Below are 20300 nucleotides of genomic sequence, written 5' to 3' on the forward strand. Positions count from 1 at the left end.
GAGTATACTGAGTTATGCAAAGCCATTAGAAAGAGACTCAGAGAGGACATAAGAAGATTTAACACAAGAAAAGTAGAACAAGCATTAAGGGAAAACAAAGGATTTAAATCAGCAGCCATGAGCAGTAATACAGAAAGACAAATGATACTGAAACTGAAGAATAGCGATGGTGTACTTATAAACAGCAGAGAAGGCATAATTCAAATAGCAGAAGACTACTATAGAGAATTATACAAGGAGCAGGGGAATGATGCCAGCAGTGGGGAAGATGGATTGCAAAGTAGCAACACGTACGACATACCCAATATTCTTCCTGATGAGGTAGAGCATGCATTGAAGAAAATGAAGAATCAGAAAGCCCCGGGGGAAGATGAAGTTACTGTAGAGTTGTTAAAATTGGGAGGAAGAGACATAACACAAAAACTGGCAAGGCTCTTCACAAAGTGCATTAGAAAAGGTGTGACGCCTAAGCAGTGGAATAATGCAATCATAGTTTTGCTGCATAAGAAAGGAGATAAATCAGAAATTGGAAATTATAGACCAATTAGCTTGCTATCCCACATCTACAAGTTGTTCACAAGGGTCATTACTAACAGATTAGAAAGAATACTGGATGAGAATCAACCGAAAGAGCAAGCTGGCTTTAGGACAGGATTCTCAACTATGGATCACCTTCATGTAATATCACAGCTAATGGAGAAAGCAAATGAATATAAAATACCATTATGCCTGGCATTTGTGGATTATGAAAAGGCATTTGACTCCATACAGCATAAGGCAATGTTTCGGGCACTGGAAAGACAAGGCATTGATACCCCATATATTATGATTTTGAAGAAAATATACGAGAGTGCTACCTCCTTTATTAGACTAGACAAAGACAGTAGGAAATTTAAAATTGAGAAAGGAGTTCGACAAGGAGACACAATATCTCCGAAGCTGTTTACTGCTGCCCTTGAGGAAGCTTTCAGAAGATTAGACTGGTCGCAGAAAGGAGTCAATGTGAATGGAGAGTACCTAAACCATTTACGATTTGCAGATGACATTGTGGTCATAAGCCATGATCCCAAAGAATTAGAGGAAAATCTTAATCAGTTATGCACAGCTAGTAAGGATTTTGGACTAAAGATGAATATGGCTAAAACAAAAGTAATGATGAACAAGTATGCCACAGAAAGGGAAATAATGATTGAAGGAGCAGTAATTGAAAAGGTGGAGTCATATACTTATCTGGGACAAGTTATTAGCTGTAATAATGATAAATGGCTGGAAGTCAAGAGAAGAATAAATTTTGGATGGATAGCATTCAGGAAATATAGTCACATACTGAAGAGCAATATCCCAGTTTGTCTGAAATGTAAAATAATGGACCAATGTATACTCCCCATCATGACTTATGGAAGTGAAACTTGGGCACTCACCAAAAGAATGGAAGAGAAGCTGAGAACTACACAGCGAAGAATGGAACGAATCATATTGGGAATAAGACTGTTAGATAAGAAGAGAAACACATGGATTAGGCAACAAACTCAAGTAAAGGACATTCTTATCAAAACTAAAGAACTAAAATGGTCTTGGGCAGGACACATAGCTCGAAGACATGATGACAGATGGACTAAGAAAATAACAGAATGGTATCCAAGAGGAGCTAGAAGAAATCCTGGAAGACAAAGGCGGAGATGGATAGATGAAATTCATGACTTTGTGGGTAGTAAATGGATGTCCAGTGCTCAAAACAGAAGGAACTGGAAAGTTGCTGGAGAGGCCTTCATCCTGCAGTGGATTGAAAATGGCTGATGATGATGATGATGATGATGAAGGAGACAATTTTTCACATTCTCCATGAAGATTTAGTGGGAAGAAAGTTCTGTACAAAATTTGTGCCATACAGCCTCACAGATGAGCAGAAGTAACAAAAAGTGCCATCATGCAAAGATTTCATCCAGATGTGTCAAGCCAATCCTAATTCCTTCCACTGTATTGTCATTGAAGATAAGTGTTGGGTGTTTTCAGTATGATTCAGAGCAAAAGTGCCATCATGCAAAGATTTCATCCAGATGTGTCAAGCCAATCCTAATTCCTTCCACTGTATTGTCATTGAAGATAAGTGTTGGGTGTTTTCAGTATGATTCAGAGCATACAGCACACTTAAAAAATCATAAAAGCCCAGAAAGTTTCATTTACAGAAGTCTAGGATCAAGACAATGCTGATCGCATTTTTTGACAGACAAAGGATGCAAAGAAAAACAGCAAAGGCTTCTTTATTTATATAAACTCTAAAAGGAAGGGGATGCATCAGATTGATCCACTTGATATCGATGATTTGACTGTAGATGATCATTCTCAGACAGCTGTTGAACTAAATGAGTATTTTGCATCTGCATTCACACATGAGGAGTTATTCAAGAAAGAGAGGGCCAAATATTTATCGAACTCTAACAGGGAGCTAAATGATTTTGTAATAACTGAGAGCAAAGTGGAGGAGAAATTGTTGAATTTAAACATAAGAAAGGCACCTGGGGTGGATGGGATCTATCCAGTTATATTAAAGGAGGCAGCAAGGAAAGTAAGCAAATCCTTAGCCATAATTATGAGAGCATCCTTGGACCCGAGGGAAGTCCTCATGGACTGGAGAAGTGCAAATATATCTCCAATTCACAAAGGGGGATCAAAGAGTGACATGAGTAATTACAGACCTGTTAGTTTGATTTCTGTTCCAGGGTAAATAATGGAGTCACTGGTTAAAGAAGCATTGCAGGATCATTTAGACAAGACAGCAGTAATAATTCAGAAACAGTATGGGTTTGTCAAGGGGAAGTCTTGTCTGACCAGTTTGATTGGATACTATGATGTGGTCACAAAGGAACTGGAGGCAAAAAATAATTTTGATATCATATACTTGGAGTTCAGGAAAGCTTTTAATACAGTTGCACATACAAGGCTGCTGTACAGATTGGAGCAGTGTGGCATTAAGAGCAATGTTGCTGCTGTGGATAAACTGATGGTTGAGTGAGAGAAGAGAGAGAGAGAGAGTGGTAATCAATAGACACTACTCTTCAGATGTTAATGTTATTAGTTGAGTCCTCCAGGTTAAGATGTTGGGCCCATTATTGTTTTGTATATTTGTAAATGATATTGATGAAGGTATATCGAGCTTAACATCAAAATTTGCAGATGATACAAAGGTTGGCAGGTTTGTTAATAACAGTATACTGCTGCAACAAGATCTGGAAAAGTTGGGTAGATGGACTGAGAAGTGGCAACTGAAACGTTGCCACTTCTGAAAAGTGCCAAATGCAAAGTACAGCATATGGGTAGCAATAATCCCAGAGAAATGTATCAACTATGCAGTATTACACTCAGAGTAATGGAGAATTAAAGAGACCTGGGGGTAATTGTGCAGTCAGATATGAAGTTTTCTGGGGAGTGAGACAGGCTGCCAGAGTAGGTCATGGAGTCTTGTCAATGATATACAGGAATTTTGTGAGCAGAGATAAGGAGGTGATTATCCCCTTGTATAAGCAATGGTCATGCCACGCCTTGAGTACTGTGTACAGGTCTGGAAGCCTCATTTTAAGAAGAATGTAGAGTTGCTAGAACGAATACAGAGAAGGGCAACAATGAATTGAAGAAAGGCTTAAGTTTTGCAAATTGCAGCTTCTGGAAACTAGGTGCCTGTGAGGCGATCTGACTGACTTGTATAAGGCCTTGAATGGATTGAGCAGGCTCAATGCTGATGGGATTCTTCCTCTTGCTCAGATTACAAACCTGAGGGCGGCATAGATTCAAACTGAGGAAAGACAGTTGTAGAATAGATGTGTAGAAGTTTGCCTTTAGCCAGCAGGTAGTTGATTGCTGGAACAAAATTCCATCTGTTGTTGTGGAAGTTGACAGCTTAACTAAATTCAAGGCAGAACTATTCAAATATGTGGAATGAATGGATTAGTGAAATGGGAAGGCGTTTTTTTTTTTTTTTTTTTGGCTGATGCTGTATAAGCTTGCTTTCTTGCATCATGTGCCTCTACTAATGCTAATTGGGATTTATGCTACAGTATAGTTTTTTGCATTCTTTCCTTTGATCACATCCCCCACCCCCAAACTGCTAAATTAAATCAATAAAAAAATCCAGTTAAATGGCTGCAAACACAGGCAGTTTGGTGGTGAATTTCCATTCAACTTGAAAGGAAAACTGTGAGAATCAATACATGAGCAAAGCATACATTGTGTTTTATACACCAACACAGAGATTTTTTTTTATGGCTTTACTTCTTCAAAATAATCAATGATGCAGATAAAAACTGAAGATCATACTAGAGGAATACTAGAATTTACACTTGCATAATTGTAATAGATATTTTAAGTTTATTTATTTTATTTTATTATTTTTTATTTAACGGATATTTTGTTATCATTCCCTAGGATCAACCAGTACACACTAGAATTTAAAAAAAAAAAATTTCTAAGAATTTTTCAAAAAAAATTTAAAATTTCTTAAAAAATTTCTACCCTAATATATAATAAAGATCAGATCTAGTACTGTATGTACTTGTGCACTCTGACTAAATTAGTTGTTGTACTAAAGAATCCCATAAAAATTCACCCACATCTCTCAGTGTAATTCTCCTCCAGTTTTTTATCCCACTGAATATACAAACTGGCAAACATCACTTTTTTTATAACCCTAAATACAAAGGCATTGAACCCTATAGTATTTTAATACTGCATGTCATGTTGAAGGTTGGAAAGGAAAAAGATAAAGACATAGAACTGGAACAAAATGTGGTTGCATTTTATTCCAGTTCCATGTCCAGTTTGCTCTCTTTACATAGGTTAGGTGTCACAATTACCTAGCAATTAAGTTGTAAAGTCAAAGTGCAGAATTTCTCTTTTTCAAAGTATGGAAATCCCCAAAGGAAACAACTGCTTTTAATTATTTTTGTATGGTGCCCAGCTGCACAACAAAAAATAATGTTGTAAGCATGCAAAGTGGTACTCATTCCATGCACTGAGGATAAAAATTACACGGAGATATGGTTAGAAGCCAGCATTATTCCCAAAAAGATATCTGATCACTAGAAATCTGACTGATCTTGATGATGAGCATGGAAGCAGCAGAATCTTGTTTGAAAGAAATAAGACAAGCCTTGGCTTGGAGTTAATGAGATTTTTCTTCTAGCACTGGAGAATTACCAGATGAGCACATAAGGAACTCTTGGTGGATATTCTAGAAGTTGTAATTGTTTGAGCAGAATAGGGTTTGTTGAACTGGAAAGTGGAATGTAGTGTACTATCATCAGTAAAATTCAAGGTAAACTTTTTAGTCATTAGAGAGGTTATAACAGAGCCTTGAATAGAACTTTATGGAAATCCAACAGTATTTTGCTGAAACTTTCTTGCAGCAGGAGATGATTTCCTTTATCTTGATATACTCAGTTGCAAAATTCTATTCCTTCCAAATACATAACATTGCACCTACTCTAATATGATCTTACCAGATTAAAGTAGATGGGCTCTTTCTTTGGATTAAAGTAGATATGGCTCAGCGGCATAAAAACTCTGGCTTTTGGTTTTGCAGTTTAACCAGTAAAAATAATGCAATCATTAAATAGTTGATACCATTTTATCTTGGTTACATAATTGATGTCTAGCTTTATATATTTTATTCCATTTTAATTCTTTTGACCCCCCCTCTGGTTAGCCTGTCTTTGGACATTTCCATAACTATTATTATTACCTTGGGCAATAAAAGAATTTGATATATATATATATACACACACAAGAACTCCCCGACTTATGTAAGGGTTGCATTCCACGGAACACTACGTAAGTCAGAATTTCCCCCATGCTTGTGCAGCACTTGCAACTGTGCTCGCTGAATTGATTGAATCAAAAAAGAAATGTTTGACGAACATATAAATAGAATTATTGATTGTATTTATTCAATTTTTTATCTCATGTGCAGGAAAAATTACAAAAGCATGCAATTTAAAAAAAATTTCAAAATTATAAAATTACAAAAAAAAAGAGAGGAGACAGGCATAACGTCAGTAAGTTTTACCTCTCGAGCATCATTGCTAAAATTGACGTCTTTAGCTGATAAGTACGCCGCCGCCGCAGAGGTTGAGGGCTGTGGAGATTTAGAAGGGGTCGGCCGCTCAACCTTACAAAAGAAAATATTAATGGATGACTGGATGGTGGCTTTTTTCTTTTCATTGTAGATTTCTTTGTAGCAAGCAAGTATATCATTCACCCCTCTTAACTTTTAAGAATCGTTTGCTGTCAGGATCCATTTTCTGAAACTTTGCCATTGCTGATGCAATTTCACGAAATACCATTCCATCTCTCTCTGGTGATGCAGCGTCTCGGCTCCTCATTTGGTTCATCTTGAACTTCTTCAGCATTTTCTTTTTTCACTGTTGCTGCCTGCAAGTCAATAAGTTCTTCACTGGATAATTCCTTCTTTTCTTCCTATATTAACTCCTCCACGTCTTCAGCATCAATCTCCAACTGAAGTAGCTCTGCAACCTTTACAATCTTATCTGTAACCTCTTCATATGATTCATCTCCTGATACTAATTCCTCTACTAAGCTTTTTACATGCCATGGGCATATTTTCTTCCACGCACCATTTAAACAACTTTTAGTAATTTCTGCCCAGGCCTTATTAATGTTTAAGATGGCATGGTAAATATTGTAAGATTCCCAAAAGTCTTTTAACTTCAAATTTTTCTCATCATCTACTGCAGGCAATGCCTGATACAATGTTGTGTGTGAATAGTATGCTTTTAAATTCTAAATAACACCCTGATCCATAGGTTGGATGAGTGAAGTCATATTTGGCAGTAGAAATATGACTCTCACGTTCGAATTGAAATCATCTAGATGCATAGGATGTCCAGGAACATTATCTAATAGAAGCAAAACCTTGAAAGGAACATTGTTGTCTTTGTAATATTTTTCAACCTTGGGAATGAAGCATTATTTAAACCAGTCCTCAGAGAGACATTGTTATCCATGCTATTTGGTTCGATCGGAAATGCACGGGTAGGGTGGCTTTATTCATGCCCTTAAATGCACGAGGATTTCCAGAATGATACACAAGCAGTAGTTTTAATCTGTAATCTCCCACTCCATTAGCTCAAGCAAGAACGCGACCCTATCTTTTGACGCCTTGATTTTTTTTTTTTTTTTTTTTTTTCCAATACAGAGCAGTCTCATCAACGTTAAAAATTTGCTGCGTTGGATAGCCGCCTTCATGAATAATTTTTTCAAACACATTACAAAATTTCTTTGCAGCTGCAGAATCGGCAGCGGCGACTTCACTGCACACTTTAACATTGTGGAAACCAGCGCGATACTTGAACCTATTTAACCGCCTGTTGCTTGCCACAAACTTGGGTTGCAGTTTGCCGTACTTATCCTTCATGTCTTTATAAATACTTGTTGCTTTTGCTTGAATGTTTATTAGACTTGCTTCTGAATCTGATTTTCCATCCACGTTATTAACAGCTGTTCTATCTTTGATATAGCACCTGAACGCTGTTTTGTGAGTGATCACTGTTGATCTTAAGTGCGTTGATCCTTTGACATGTTCTTTTATACGTGCACTGTCTTTTAAAATAGTATTCACTGTTGAAGCAACGAGACCTAAATTCCCTTGCAATAGATGACAAACTTTGTCCTGCTTCATACTTCTTAATCATTTTCATCTTCATTTCTAAATAAATTTTGTTTCGTTTCCTGGCACTACCACCACTTGCACTTTCCGTTGGTCGCTTTCCCTTCATCATTGTAATACGTAAATAGGAATGAAGAGAAGTTTCTGAAAATTTGTTTTTTATATGATTGAAAATTTCAATGAAGGGGAACACACTTCACCATAATATCATAAAAATCCACACAATTGCAGTTATTGGTATTATTGCAAATGCAATAAGATCGAGTTTACTACTGTTTATAATTAGATGCACTAACAGAAAAGCCCAATAAACCAGAAAGTGCATATTGTTTTTTTGGTCATGACTTCCAGAAACGTCCTTTAGAAAAATATCACAAAGTCATTCAAAATTGATTCTTATAACGGGAACATATGATAACGATGAAAGGGTAGTGCAATTTCCATTATAAATATGACCTTTTAGAGAGATAAATAGCTTAGTAATATTGTGAAATTTTCAACTTCCAAGGACATGGAATGAATTAAAAAAATAAATAAGTGTAATTGGATTCATATTTTGATATTTTCACAATACCTCCATTTATTCCTACGGGATGCAAAATATGTTTCCACGATTTTTTTTAAGTTTGCACCGGCCGGAAAAAGCTTACATAAAGTAGAATTTCCATTAGTCGAGTATTACGTAAGTTGGGGAGTTCCTGTATATTATTACAGTCTGTCCTAATATGCTTACCTAATTTCACCTTCATTCAGAAAAATTGCCAGACATTTATTTATAAAAGTATATGAATGAAGAATATACAGCTTTTACTTGAGTTTTCCAGGAGTATAACTTCCTGTCCATACTAGTGACAATTCTGTAAATTATAGTTGTGTTGATAAGAAACATTGTGGTATGTGGTTAAATAAATAATTTGAATATGATTACAGGAATTCCCCGACTTATGTAATACTCGACTTTATGTAAGTTTTTGGCGGCCGGTGTAAACTTAAAAAATTCGTGGAAATATATTGTGCATCCTGTAGGAATAAATGAAGGTATCGTGAAAATATCATAATGTGAACCCAATAACACAGTTTTTTTTTTTTTTTTTTTCCTCTTGTAATTCGTTCCAAGTTCTTGGAAGTTGAAAATTTCTCAATATTACTAAGCTCGTTATCTCTCTAAAAGGTCATATTTATAATGGAAATTGCGCTACCCTTTCGTTGTTATCATATGTTCTCGTTATAAGAATCAATTTTGAACGCCTTTGTGATAATTTTCTAAAGCACGTTTCTGGAGGTCACGACCATAAAACAAAAACCATTTGCACTTTCCGGTTTATTGGACTTTTCTGTTCGTGCATCTAATTATAAACAGGTAGTAAACTCGATCTGATTGCATTTGCGATTATACCGATAACTGCAATTCTGTGGGTCTTTAAGCTATTATGGTGAAATATGTTCCCCATTCACTGAAATCTTCAATCATATAAAATACAAATTTTCAGAAACTTCTCTTCATTCCTATTTACATATTACACTGGTGAAGGGAAAGCGACCAACGGAAAGTGCAAGTGCTGGCAGTGCTAGGAAATGAAGATGAAAATGATTAAGAAGCAGGACAAAGTTTTTCATCTACTGCATGGGAATTAGGTCTCGCTGCTTCAACAGAGAATACTATTTTAAAGGACAGTGCGCATATAAAAGAACATGTCAAAGGATTAACGCACTTAAGATCAACAGTGACCACAAAACAGCGTTCGGGTGCTATATCGAAGATGGAACAGCTGTTAATAATATGGATGGAAAATCAGATTCAGAAGCGAGTGCCCCTGAGTCTAATGAACATTCAAGCAAAAGCAACAAGTATTTATAAGGATAAGTACGGCGAACCCCAACCCAAGTTCATGGCAAGCAACGGGTAGTTTAATAGGTTCAAGCATTGCGCTGGTTTCCACAGCGTTAAAGTATGCGGTGAAATCGCCAGCTGCTGCAGAAATTTTGTGATGCACTGGAAAAAATTATTGATCAAGGCAGCTATTCAATGCAGCAGATTTTTAACGTTGATGAGACTGCTGTATTGGAAAAAAAATGCCAGAGTGAACATACATTGCCAAAGAGAAAAATACAATGCCAGGTTTCAAGGCGTCAAAATATAGGGCCACGCTCTTGCTTGGAGCTAATGCAGCAGAAGATTACAGATTAAAACCACTAGTTGTGTACCAGGCGCCTCCGTAGCCAGGTGGGAAGGAGCAGCAGTGTGTAGCACACGCTTCTTGATTAGACCAGGGTTTGAGCCCGTCATCACCAAATACAGAGGATGCGGAAAGGTCAGGGAATGACCACCACATATCCCGGAGCAATATGGCCTTAGTTGCCATTGCTCCTAAAAACCAAATAACTAACTAACTTGTGTACCATTCTGGAAATTCTCATGCATTTCTGATCGAACCAAAGAGCATGGATAACAATATCTATTTGAGTGAAGATTGGTTTAAATGCTGCTTCATTCCTGAGGTTGAAAAATATTGTAAAGACAGCGACGTTCTTTTCAAGATTTTGCTACTATTAGATAATGCTCCTGGATATCCTACGCATCTATATGATTTCAATTCGAACATGAGAGTCATTTCTACAACCAAACACAACTTCACTCATCCAATGTATGGATCAGGGTGTTATTTCCAATTTTAAAGCATACTATTTACACAGATTTGCTCAGGCATTGTCTGCAGTAGATGGTGAGAAAAATTTTACGTTAAGAGACTTTTGGAAATCTTACAATATTTACCATGCCATCTTAAATATTAATAAGGCCTGGGCAGAAATTACTAAAAGTTGTTTTAATGGTGCTTGGGAGAAAATGTGCCCACGGCACGTAAAAGGCTTCGAAGGATTTTAAAAAGATGAATCATATAAAGCGGTTACAGATAAGATTGTAAAGGTTGCAGAGCTACTTCAGTTGGAGGTTAATGCCAGAGACGTGGAGAAATTAATAGATGAAGAAGAGAAGGAATTATCTAACAAAGAACTTATTGACTTACAGTCAGTGATAGTGAAAGAAGAAAATGCCGACAAAGCTGAAGATGAACCAAATGAGGAGCCGAAACGCTTCATCACCAGAGAGATGTCAATGGCGAGGTTTGAGAAGATGGATCCTGACAAACGATTCTTAAAAGTTAGAGGGGCAAATGATATGCTTGCTTGCTACAAAGAAATCTTCGATGAAAAGAAAAAAGCCACCATCCAGTCATCCATTAATATGTTCTTTCATAACATTGAGCGGCTTCTAAATCACCACAGCTGTCAACCTCCGCAGCGGCATACTTATCAGCTGAAGACGTTGATTCTGTCAACAATGCTCCAGAAGTAAAACTTACTGACATTATAATTCCTTGTGTAATTTTATAATTTTGAAATTTTTTCAAATTGCACGCTTTTGTAATTTTTCCTGAGCATGCGATAAAAAATTGAATAAATACAATAAATAATTCTATTTACATGTTCGTTGAACATTTCTTTTTTGATTCAATCAACTCAGCGAGTGTTGCACAAGCATGGGAAAATTCCCCGACTTATGTAGCGTTCCGTGGAACGCAACCCTTACGTTAGTCAGGGAGTTCCTGTGTATGTGTGCATCACTCTTATCTTTGCTGCACTAACATGGTAGTCTCTGACACCAAATGTATGAATAACACAGAGACCTTATCTATAAAATTTGCTAAAAATAAAGATGATTTCATTTTACTTAAAAATTAATTAATTAAAATTAACAGTAACTAAAATTTTTATTTACAATAACAGGTACAACTCCACGAAAACATACACGTAAGTCCCCTTTAATTCCTCGACAGTTAGAAACACCTGTACTTCACCTCACAGATGTATCTAAAGCTCAACTGGAAGAATTAATGATGGAGGGAGACCTATTGGAAGTATCATTGGATGAGACACAACATATCTGGCGAATACTGCAAGCCACAAGAGTGGGAAGAGATCCATTTACATCAGTTGGAACGTTATCTGAGTTAGAGGTAACAATTACGATTAATGTTATTTTATAAAATAAGAAACAGGAATGTTTCTTAATTAAATTCAAGGACATTGCATGGAGTACTACTGAGTGTGAATGTTTAATAAAAGACACATTACCACATGAAATATTTAATTAGTTAATATCATGATATGGTCAAGTTGACACGATTTGACCCAGACAGTTCCAGTTACTAAATAAATTGGCCATTTCAAACTTCTGTGTAGAAAGTCATCTTCAGACCTGGATTATGGGTTCTATAAAATTGTGTACAAGAATAAGTAAACAGAGATTGATACTATATTATATGGACTCAATTTTATAGCTAAATTAGATTGTTTTGACTGAATGTTAAAAGAATTAGAATTTAAAATTAAAAATGCCAAATAGCTGTTAATTCTCTAAGCAAATTTACTGTACTATACAGGATAGATATATATAGATAAAGAATAAACATAAGAATTTACATGGTTAATTCTGATTAATTATTTTTGAAAATGTTTGTCCATTGTAGCAGGTGTTGGGGCACTACTGTGAGGGGGATTTTAAAGTGGCAAAAGTGTTTTTTTTTTTATTTTCCCATCAAAATATTTTTGCCACTTAATTCCTTCAAAACTGTGCATTAAATCATAATTTTCAAGAATTGCTTGTTTTTTTTTTTTTTTTTTTTTGCTTTGAAGAGGTGCATTGCTTAATGTGTAAACAATGTCAGGTCATAAAAGAAAAATATTTCTGGTGGTTTAGGGACATCCATCCCAATATATTCCTCTGTATTTCAAATTCATTAAAAAAAAAAAAAAAAGTACTTGCCATTTTATAATTTGTGCCAGTCTGACATTAATATGGCAGAAAAGTCAATTACTGACTTTAAGTGAACAAAACATGGTGTCAAGTAGAAGAATCCAAAAATATACTTTTTGTTTGAGTAAAAATATAATTATAAAATGGGATATCTTTTTACTTCATTTGTGATAGAACACAACCTTCTTATGACTGCAACAGATCAAGCTGGTCTCTTCAAAAAAATGCCTCCTAAAATCATAAAAAGAAATAGTGTTTCCAGTGGGAAAGGCTATTTTGAAGGAAATAGTCTGATGTAACTGCTGGAGTTGTGCATTGTTTTCAAAATTGACTGTTTTCTATTTCATCTGATGGCATTAAGATGTAGATGCAAGATTTATGCCATTGTTACAACATTGTCCTGATAAAATGCAAAGAATTGAGTATTCTGCTTTTCATACCTGCCGTTGAAGGTGATCTGTTATTAGAATACAAGTGAGTTGGTACTTTCAGAATTGAAATAAGATACTGATTGAACACTAGTATTCTGTGTGGAGAATTTTGCTGTTATAGTTAGGCAGAAGAATGGCATTGCAGCAGTATTAAAAGAAAATCAAAAAGGGCTCATTGTTATATGTTGTCTTTATCGTGTAATTCATTTAGAGAGAAAGCTGCAGTACAGAGAAATGCATTGCAGCTTTCTCATACAGAGAAAGCTGCAATGCATTTGTCAGTTGAATTTGATAAAATCTCTTATAAGTGCAAAAACAAATGAACATCTTGCCGATACTCATCATCAGACCATGCTGCTGTCAGGTCTGATAGCAGCATAGTCTCGTGATGGGTATCGGTAAAATGCCCGACATGTCACCTTAAATTGTATAGTGATTTAGGCAATTAGCTTAATAAACCATATTTTTAAATTCATGTGGTATATGAGTGGTATTAATTATAGTAATAATCTTCACAATTTAAGTGCTAAACCATATCAGTATGCTTGGAGGTCTGTAGCCAACTAAAGGGGAACCACTGAGCTACAAATTGAAACCACTCTCGTACAGTTAGCATCTTTACAGGTAATGTTTACATCATTTATGTAAGCATTTATATTATTAAATATCTTATTAATTTATATTATGATTTAAACATATCTTTCCATATGTAGTCAGTTTAGGGGCAGACTCTGTGTAGTGAGTTTCTTCATGAATGAAGTTTTGTAAAACAAAAACCATGTACATCAATAGTTTTACATATTGATTTCTTCTTATTTTGACTTGATTTCCAACTATTAGAATAAAATTATTGTCAAACCCAAACCAAAATTTAAGAAAACAATAAAAATAAATAAAAATATAGTTAAAAAAAATAACCTTATCATTACTATTTTATTGCTTATAACCCTATCATTACATAAACTTCTGGATTTGAATTCTAGAGAATTTCTTAATTTTGGCTTATTGTACGACAAATTTGACAATAGCGCCTGTCAGGTGCAGTGTCCTCTGATTTTTGAAACTGTTTTTGTGCTGCCAACTATTAAAATGCATCTACTATTAGGCACACTATAATCACAGCAGTTTGTGTGCTATTAAGCACCCATACCACACACACACACACACACACACACACACACACACACACACACACACACACACACACACACACACACACACACATCTAGAATGTGATTCGTTAATAACATGACTCAAATTGAAATTTTGTAGATTTAAATTCCATTCAGTAGGACCAATTAATGATGTTACCACCTCAAATTTTACTTGGGAAGCATTCTGGCAAGGAATGCAAAGACTTCCTTAATATGTAAACTGGAAAGAATGTGATGATTGAAGAAATCACATTGGTCTACTAGATATGAATGGTTTAACTGTTGATGATCCTATTCAGGTTTCTAACAAACTGAAAGGAATTTTGCAACTACACCATCAAGTGGATGGGATCTCACCCATTGTATTAAGATAGGCAGCAAAAGAGGTATGCAAACCTTTAGCCATAATTATGAGAGCATCTTTGGATTCACTGAAAGTCCCTATGGACTAAAGATGTGCAAATGTATACCCAATTCACAAAGAGTTTGGGCAGGGGGAATCAAAGTAATTTGAGTGATTACACTCAATCAAATTAGGCGACATGAGTAATTTCACACTTGCTAGCTTGCCTCCTGTTCCATGGAAAATGAAGATGTCACTGGTTAAGGAAGTAATTCAGTAATCTAGACAGGAATGCATTTATACTGCAGTCAACAGCCAGATCTGAAGTTCTCTAAGCAGTGCAGACAGGCTACCAGGTCAATGATATATAGGAATTTTACCTGCAGGGATATGGATATGATTGTTCCATTGTATAAGGCAATGGTCAGGCCATACCTTGAATACTGCATAGAGGTCTGGAGGCCTCATTTTATGAAGGATGTAGAACTGCTGGAACAGATATAGAGAAGGGCAACGAGATTTTTTTTGGTGAGGGGAACAAAGGAATACTCTTACCAAGAAAAGCTTTGCTTCTGTAAATTGCAGCATCTGAAGACTTAGGCCCCTGCTAGTAGAGTTTATTAAGATGTTTAAGGCTTTAAATGGGTTGAGTAAGCTAAATGGAGATGATATCCTGCCTCTTGCTCAGACTACATGCGAGAGGCTTAACTTGTTTTCTTGCATCATTTTCTAATATCATTCCTTAATTTTAATCCTTCATTTTATTTATGCTGTAAATATCTTATTCCTCCTTAGATATTGATTAAGTTATAAAATGAAGATTAATGTACAATTTTTGCTCTTTTAGGAATGTGAAACAAATGGGAAAACAAAATTAGAAAGAAAAAAATTAAAGAAACGTAAACTTGAAGACCTAAAAGTTTCAGATAAAGTTAAGGTACGTTATTATACATATTACATAAGTGTAGAGGGCTGATTGTCACAGCTTTAAGACAACTAAATTGGGAGTACAACATGGAAAGCATACTATACTCCCATTCACAAATGGTTTGTTAAACCAGTTCTTTTGATTGTGGTCATCTAAGAAGAAGATATGCTACTTACCTACTGCTTATAAAATCTATTTTGTTTATGATTTTATTCAATCTTTTATTCTTGTATAAATATGTGAACTGTATCTTTTAGTTTCAGAATAGAACTTATTTTTTTTTTTTTTTTAATAATATACATTCAAGTGGACAAGTTGAAATTATGTTGACTTTTTAATAAAGGTTTTTTTTTTTTTTTTTTTTTGTGATAACTAATTCTTATCCCACTGGTTAGAATATATCAGAAATTTATTAAGGAACAATTAAGTACTTTAAGAAAATCAGATAACAGTTTCACAGTGAATATATTGTTTATATGGTTAGCATTGAGATTACATTTTTTTTTTTTTTTTTTATTGTTATTTTTTATTATTATTTTTTTTAATCCTAAATGCAAAATACAGTTAACCTGTAAGTGCTGTAATGTCATGGGCATTGAAGATATGGAATGAGAATATCTATATAAAAGGCACGTCCCAGAAACATTTATGTAGTAGGAAGTTAACAAGAAAGATGGAAAGTGCAGGGATGGAATATACTGGTTAGCCTCACAGCTCTATATAAAAGAAAGAAAGAAAGAAAAAAAATGCAAAGCAGATCCTTTTTATGCTGAGATAAGATAGGGTCAGGATTTAAAGGGATTGAAATTAACCAAATTATCCCCACTCTCATTCTCCTGTGGGAGTGGGAATAATCTAAATATCTACCAACTGCTGGTGGATATTTAAATTTTTCCCCCTCTTCTATCTTCAAAATCAGATTGTGGAGGGCATTTTCAAAACTGCAAATTGGATTTTTGGTCAGTTTTGAAAACTGTCACAAAGTTAGAAAATTTGAGGCTTGTTAAGCTAGCATAAATTTTGTAGAATAGTTAATGAGCTATCCAATATTTGAATTATATATCCATGAATATTTATAGCATTTATTTATGCATAATAAAATCATTTATAGAAATACTTGCACTAAACAGAGTATCAGGTGAAATATACATACAGGGTGTTTCAGTTAAACGTTTCAGAACTTCTAAGAGGGGTAGGGTACATCCTGACAACTCGAAATCATATAGCAATGTGGGGTCGGAAATGCTTTCCTGAAGCGGTGTTGTACACAGAAGCACCATAAAGAAAAGAGACCGTAAGTGAGAAATCGTTTTAATAATACATGAAAAGAAGCAAAAGGTACATGGATTAAAGTAAGTGTTCGAAGTTTCTTCCACGGGCTACAATGCACGCCTCACATCTCCGACGCATGGACATCCGAACATTCTGGAATACTCCAGGCGAATTTCGAATTTCTTGAACAAGAACGCCAAGTTAGTAGGATGGATGATTACACGAACGCAGAGTTAGCCGATATGCATTTGGCGTACGGGGCTGCAAATTGTAGTGGGCCAGCCGCACAGCGTTTGTACGCGGAACGATATCCGATGAGGCGTATTCCAAGTCATAATTTCTTTGCAAGACTGCACCAGAGGTTAGCTGAGAGAGGTTCATTTGAAAAAGCTGACAGGGACAGGGTAAGAACAGCACGGACTCCAGCCGTCGAACAGAATGTGCTGCAGCATGTACAGGGGAATCCAAGAACGAGTACACGAAGTCTAGCAAACGCAGTCGGGGTTTCCCATTGCAGCGTCTGGAGGAGTCTCCGAGAACAAGACATGCATCCGTTTCACGTGCAGCGTGTCCAGACACAGCAACCAGAGGATTATGCACCTTGTATTGCTTTCGCACAGTGGTACCTTGGAAAATGTGCTACAAATCCCCTTTTTCCTGCTGAAGTGTTGTTTTCCGATGAGGCATCCTTCACAAGGGAAGGAATTTTCAACACGCATAACGACCATATCTGGGCGGTCGAGAACCCGCATGCAATACGACGTCGTGCAGCACAGATTCGATTTTCGGTCAATGTATGGGCCGGTATTATGGGAGATCACCTCATCGTACCTTACCTGTTACCGTGTCGTCTAACCGGACCTATCTACTTGATCTTTCTGCAGCAAGTATTGCCACAACTTTTGAGAGATTTCTGCATCGATGCAACAGACAATGTGGTTCCAACACGATGGAGCCCCTGCCCATTATAGCGGAGATGTTCGTAACTACCTGGATGTCACATTTGGTCAACAGTGGATCGGATGTGGTGGTCCCGTGCGTTGGCCTGCTCGGTCACCCGACCTATCATGTCTTGATTTTTATTTCTGGGGTCATATGAAATCGCTAGTTTATGACACCCCTGTTGACAATGCTGAGGAGCTGGTTGCAAGAATCGCAGTAGCTGCCGAAGAAATTCGAAATTCGCCTGGAGTATTCTAGAATGTTCGGATGTCCATGCGTCGGAGATGTGAGGCGTGCATTGTAGCCCGTGGAAGAAACTTCGAACACTTACTTTAATCCATGTACCTTTTGCTTCTTTTCATGTATTATTAAAACGATTTCTCACTTACGGTCTCTTTTCTTTATGGTGCTTTTGTGTACAACACCGCTTCACGAAAGCATTTCCGACCCCACATTGCTATATGATTTCGAGTTGTCAGGATGTACCCTACCCCTCTTAGAAGTTCTGAAACGTTTAACTGACCCTGTATAAGTGTATATATAACAACCCCGGTCATTTTCCAGATTTAAAAACTGTAATACTCACTGTTAACTCATCTGGGTGTTTGCAGTGAGGGGTTGTATAAAAGTTCCAATCAGCCAAGATTAAAATCCAGGTATTTTCTGTACAAAAATTATAACTACTAGGAGGACAAAAATTATAACTACTGCACTAGCCACATGGTCCTTTTGTATGAAAGAAACCAGTGTTGAGACATTTGTTGGAGAAGATCGTTTATGGAATCAACTAGTTGGTAGCTTGTGATTACTTATAAATTCTAAAATTCCTTCTTGGGCTGAAAGGTGGTTATGCTGAATATCCTTGCTTTCCCTGTCTCTAGAACAGTCCAATACTCTGTCAGGTAGGGATTATACTTGTTAAACACAATAAAGATAACAATACTCTGGTTCAAATGTCTTTCTGCCATCACTTCGTATTAAGCAAGCTGAAGCAATTTGTCAAAGCTCCAGATACTTAGTGGTGCCTCTAGACATGCAGGTTAATGAATATTCTGCCTCTTATATTTGCTTATATCCCTAAAGTCATTTGAAGCAAAAGTGAAAGGTGGCATATTTGTTGGACTACAAGTTAAGTCATCTGAAGACTTGGAAAACAAAATTTGTACTGTTGAAAATAATTCTGGGTAGGTGTTTGAACTTATTATGCATGGATTTCTAGGAGCATTGAACAGTATAAACTGTAGCAACTAGTTGAAATTTAATTGAATAGTGTACAGGACATTGAGGCTACAGAATGACATTTATCTAAAATTACTCTATTTGCTCTTGCACTTTTTCAAATCAGATTTGGTTAATGTGGCTGATCAGCATGGGGATGTTTCCATCAGGATATTCAAGCGACGTAAAGAAGTATTGAGGAAGATGGAATAATGATGAGTAAATACATCCATGTTTGGTTTGAGGAGATCACAGTGATCACAAAAGAAGACTTTCAAATGTTCATTTTTGATTATATGTCCTGGTATAACTCCCCATCCCAATATTAAGAACTTTTACTTCTCTCATATGTTTATGTTAAGGGTGGCTACAATTATGTGAGAAATGGCTTCTTGTTTTATAAATACCCTAGTGTGATAATAGTTTCCCCAAAAGCATCTATAGGTATACAGAATAAGCTTACAATAAAAATTACTAAATTATTTTTAAGTATAGCACTCTAGTTTCTTAAGGTAAAGCTGAGAAAATCCTTTTTCAAACATTAACCATCTGGCAAGTATGGAGAGAAGGAATCCAGAGCATGCCTGTGGTTTACTTTATACACTATTTAGCTTTTTTGAGATAAAAGCCAAGAATTAATTTAAAATGGTATATGTTATAACTTTATTCTGATGTATTGAATAATAAGAACAAGCAATATCTTTAGTAAAAACAGCCTTGCTTTCCAAAGAAAATCTAAAGCCCTGAAGAAATTGAAACATTTGTGCACTTTATACACAAAAACACTGTACCATACGTTTTTTTTTTTTTTTTTTGCAGTTTTCTGATTAAACAGTAACTAATGATGCAGATTGAAAATGAATACTGTACTGAAGAAAAAACTCCATACTTATGTAATCCTACTAGCTATTCAAATTTTACTACTAAAAACCTACTGTTACCAAGTACGATATTGAAATAAAACTTGAATAAAGTAACATATACAAATCAAGAGTGAAAAATATAGAAAATAAATAAAACAAGTGTTGTTTATTAAACAATAAAATAAGCAGATAAAAGCGGGGAAAAAAAAAATTCCCTAAATGGAAAAGCTTTCAAGTCAGGGTACCTGTTTTATCAATTTTAAAATGTGTAACATCAGTCCAGTTCAGATAGTACAAATCAACTTATGACATATAATAGCATAAACAATCACATGATGATGCACTAAGATGTATTCATTTTCAAGAAAAGGGCACCAGAAAAGGAAGAATAGTAGAGGGGAAAGGAGGAAAACAGAAAAGAGAGGGAGTAACAAAAGGAGGAGAGTCAGTCAAAGTTTGGTGATAGAAGACAATGCATATTAACTAAAAGCACACCAGTGCTCATCATATTGCAAGCTTGGTAATGCCATAATGTAATACATGCAAGGCCCTTTATTTTGATTAGTACTTTGGCTAGACAGAAATATAGAGAACTTCAAGCCAAAGCTAGCAAAAATCATTGATAGTTGGTAGCATTGATATGATTAAGGGGATC

The 20300-nt window shown here is 35.8% G+C and overlaps 1 protein-coding gene across 5 annotated transcripts in view; it reads left to right on the top strand.

The window, feature by feature from the left end:
- Positions 1-20300, top strand: part of Kdm5 (Lysine demethylase 5) — a 589167-nt gene that overhangs the window by 521597 nt on the left and 47270 nt on the right. For 4 of the 5 annotated variants that reach the window (XM_090384917.1, XM_090384918.1, XM_090384921.1 and 1 more), the window contains 2 exons: positions 11465-11694; positions 15270-15359. In XM_090384917.1, coding sequence (XP_090241043.1) covers positions 11465-11694; positions 15270-15359 — 320 coding nt within the window. The remainder of the gene's footprint in view (positions 1-11464; positions 11695-15269; positions 15360-20300) is intronic. The other variant, XM_090384920.1, reaches the window with a different exon arrangement.

This window comes from Mastigoproctus giganteus, chromosome 11 (assembly GCF_048544385.1).
Source record: "Mastigoproctus giganteus isolate SK-2022 chromosome 11, ASM4854438v1, whole genome shotgun sequence".
Classification (NCBI taxonomy): domain Eukaryota; kingdom Metazoa; phylum Arthropoda; class Arachnida; order Uropygi; family Thelyphonidae; genus Mastigoproctus; species Mastigoproctus giganteus.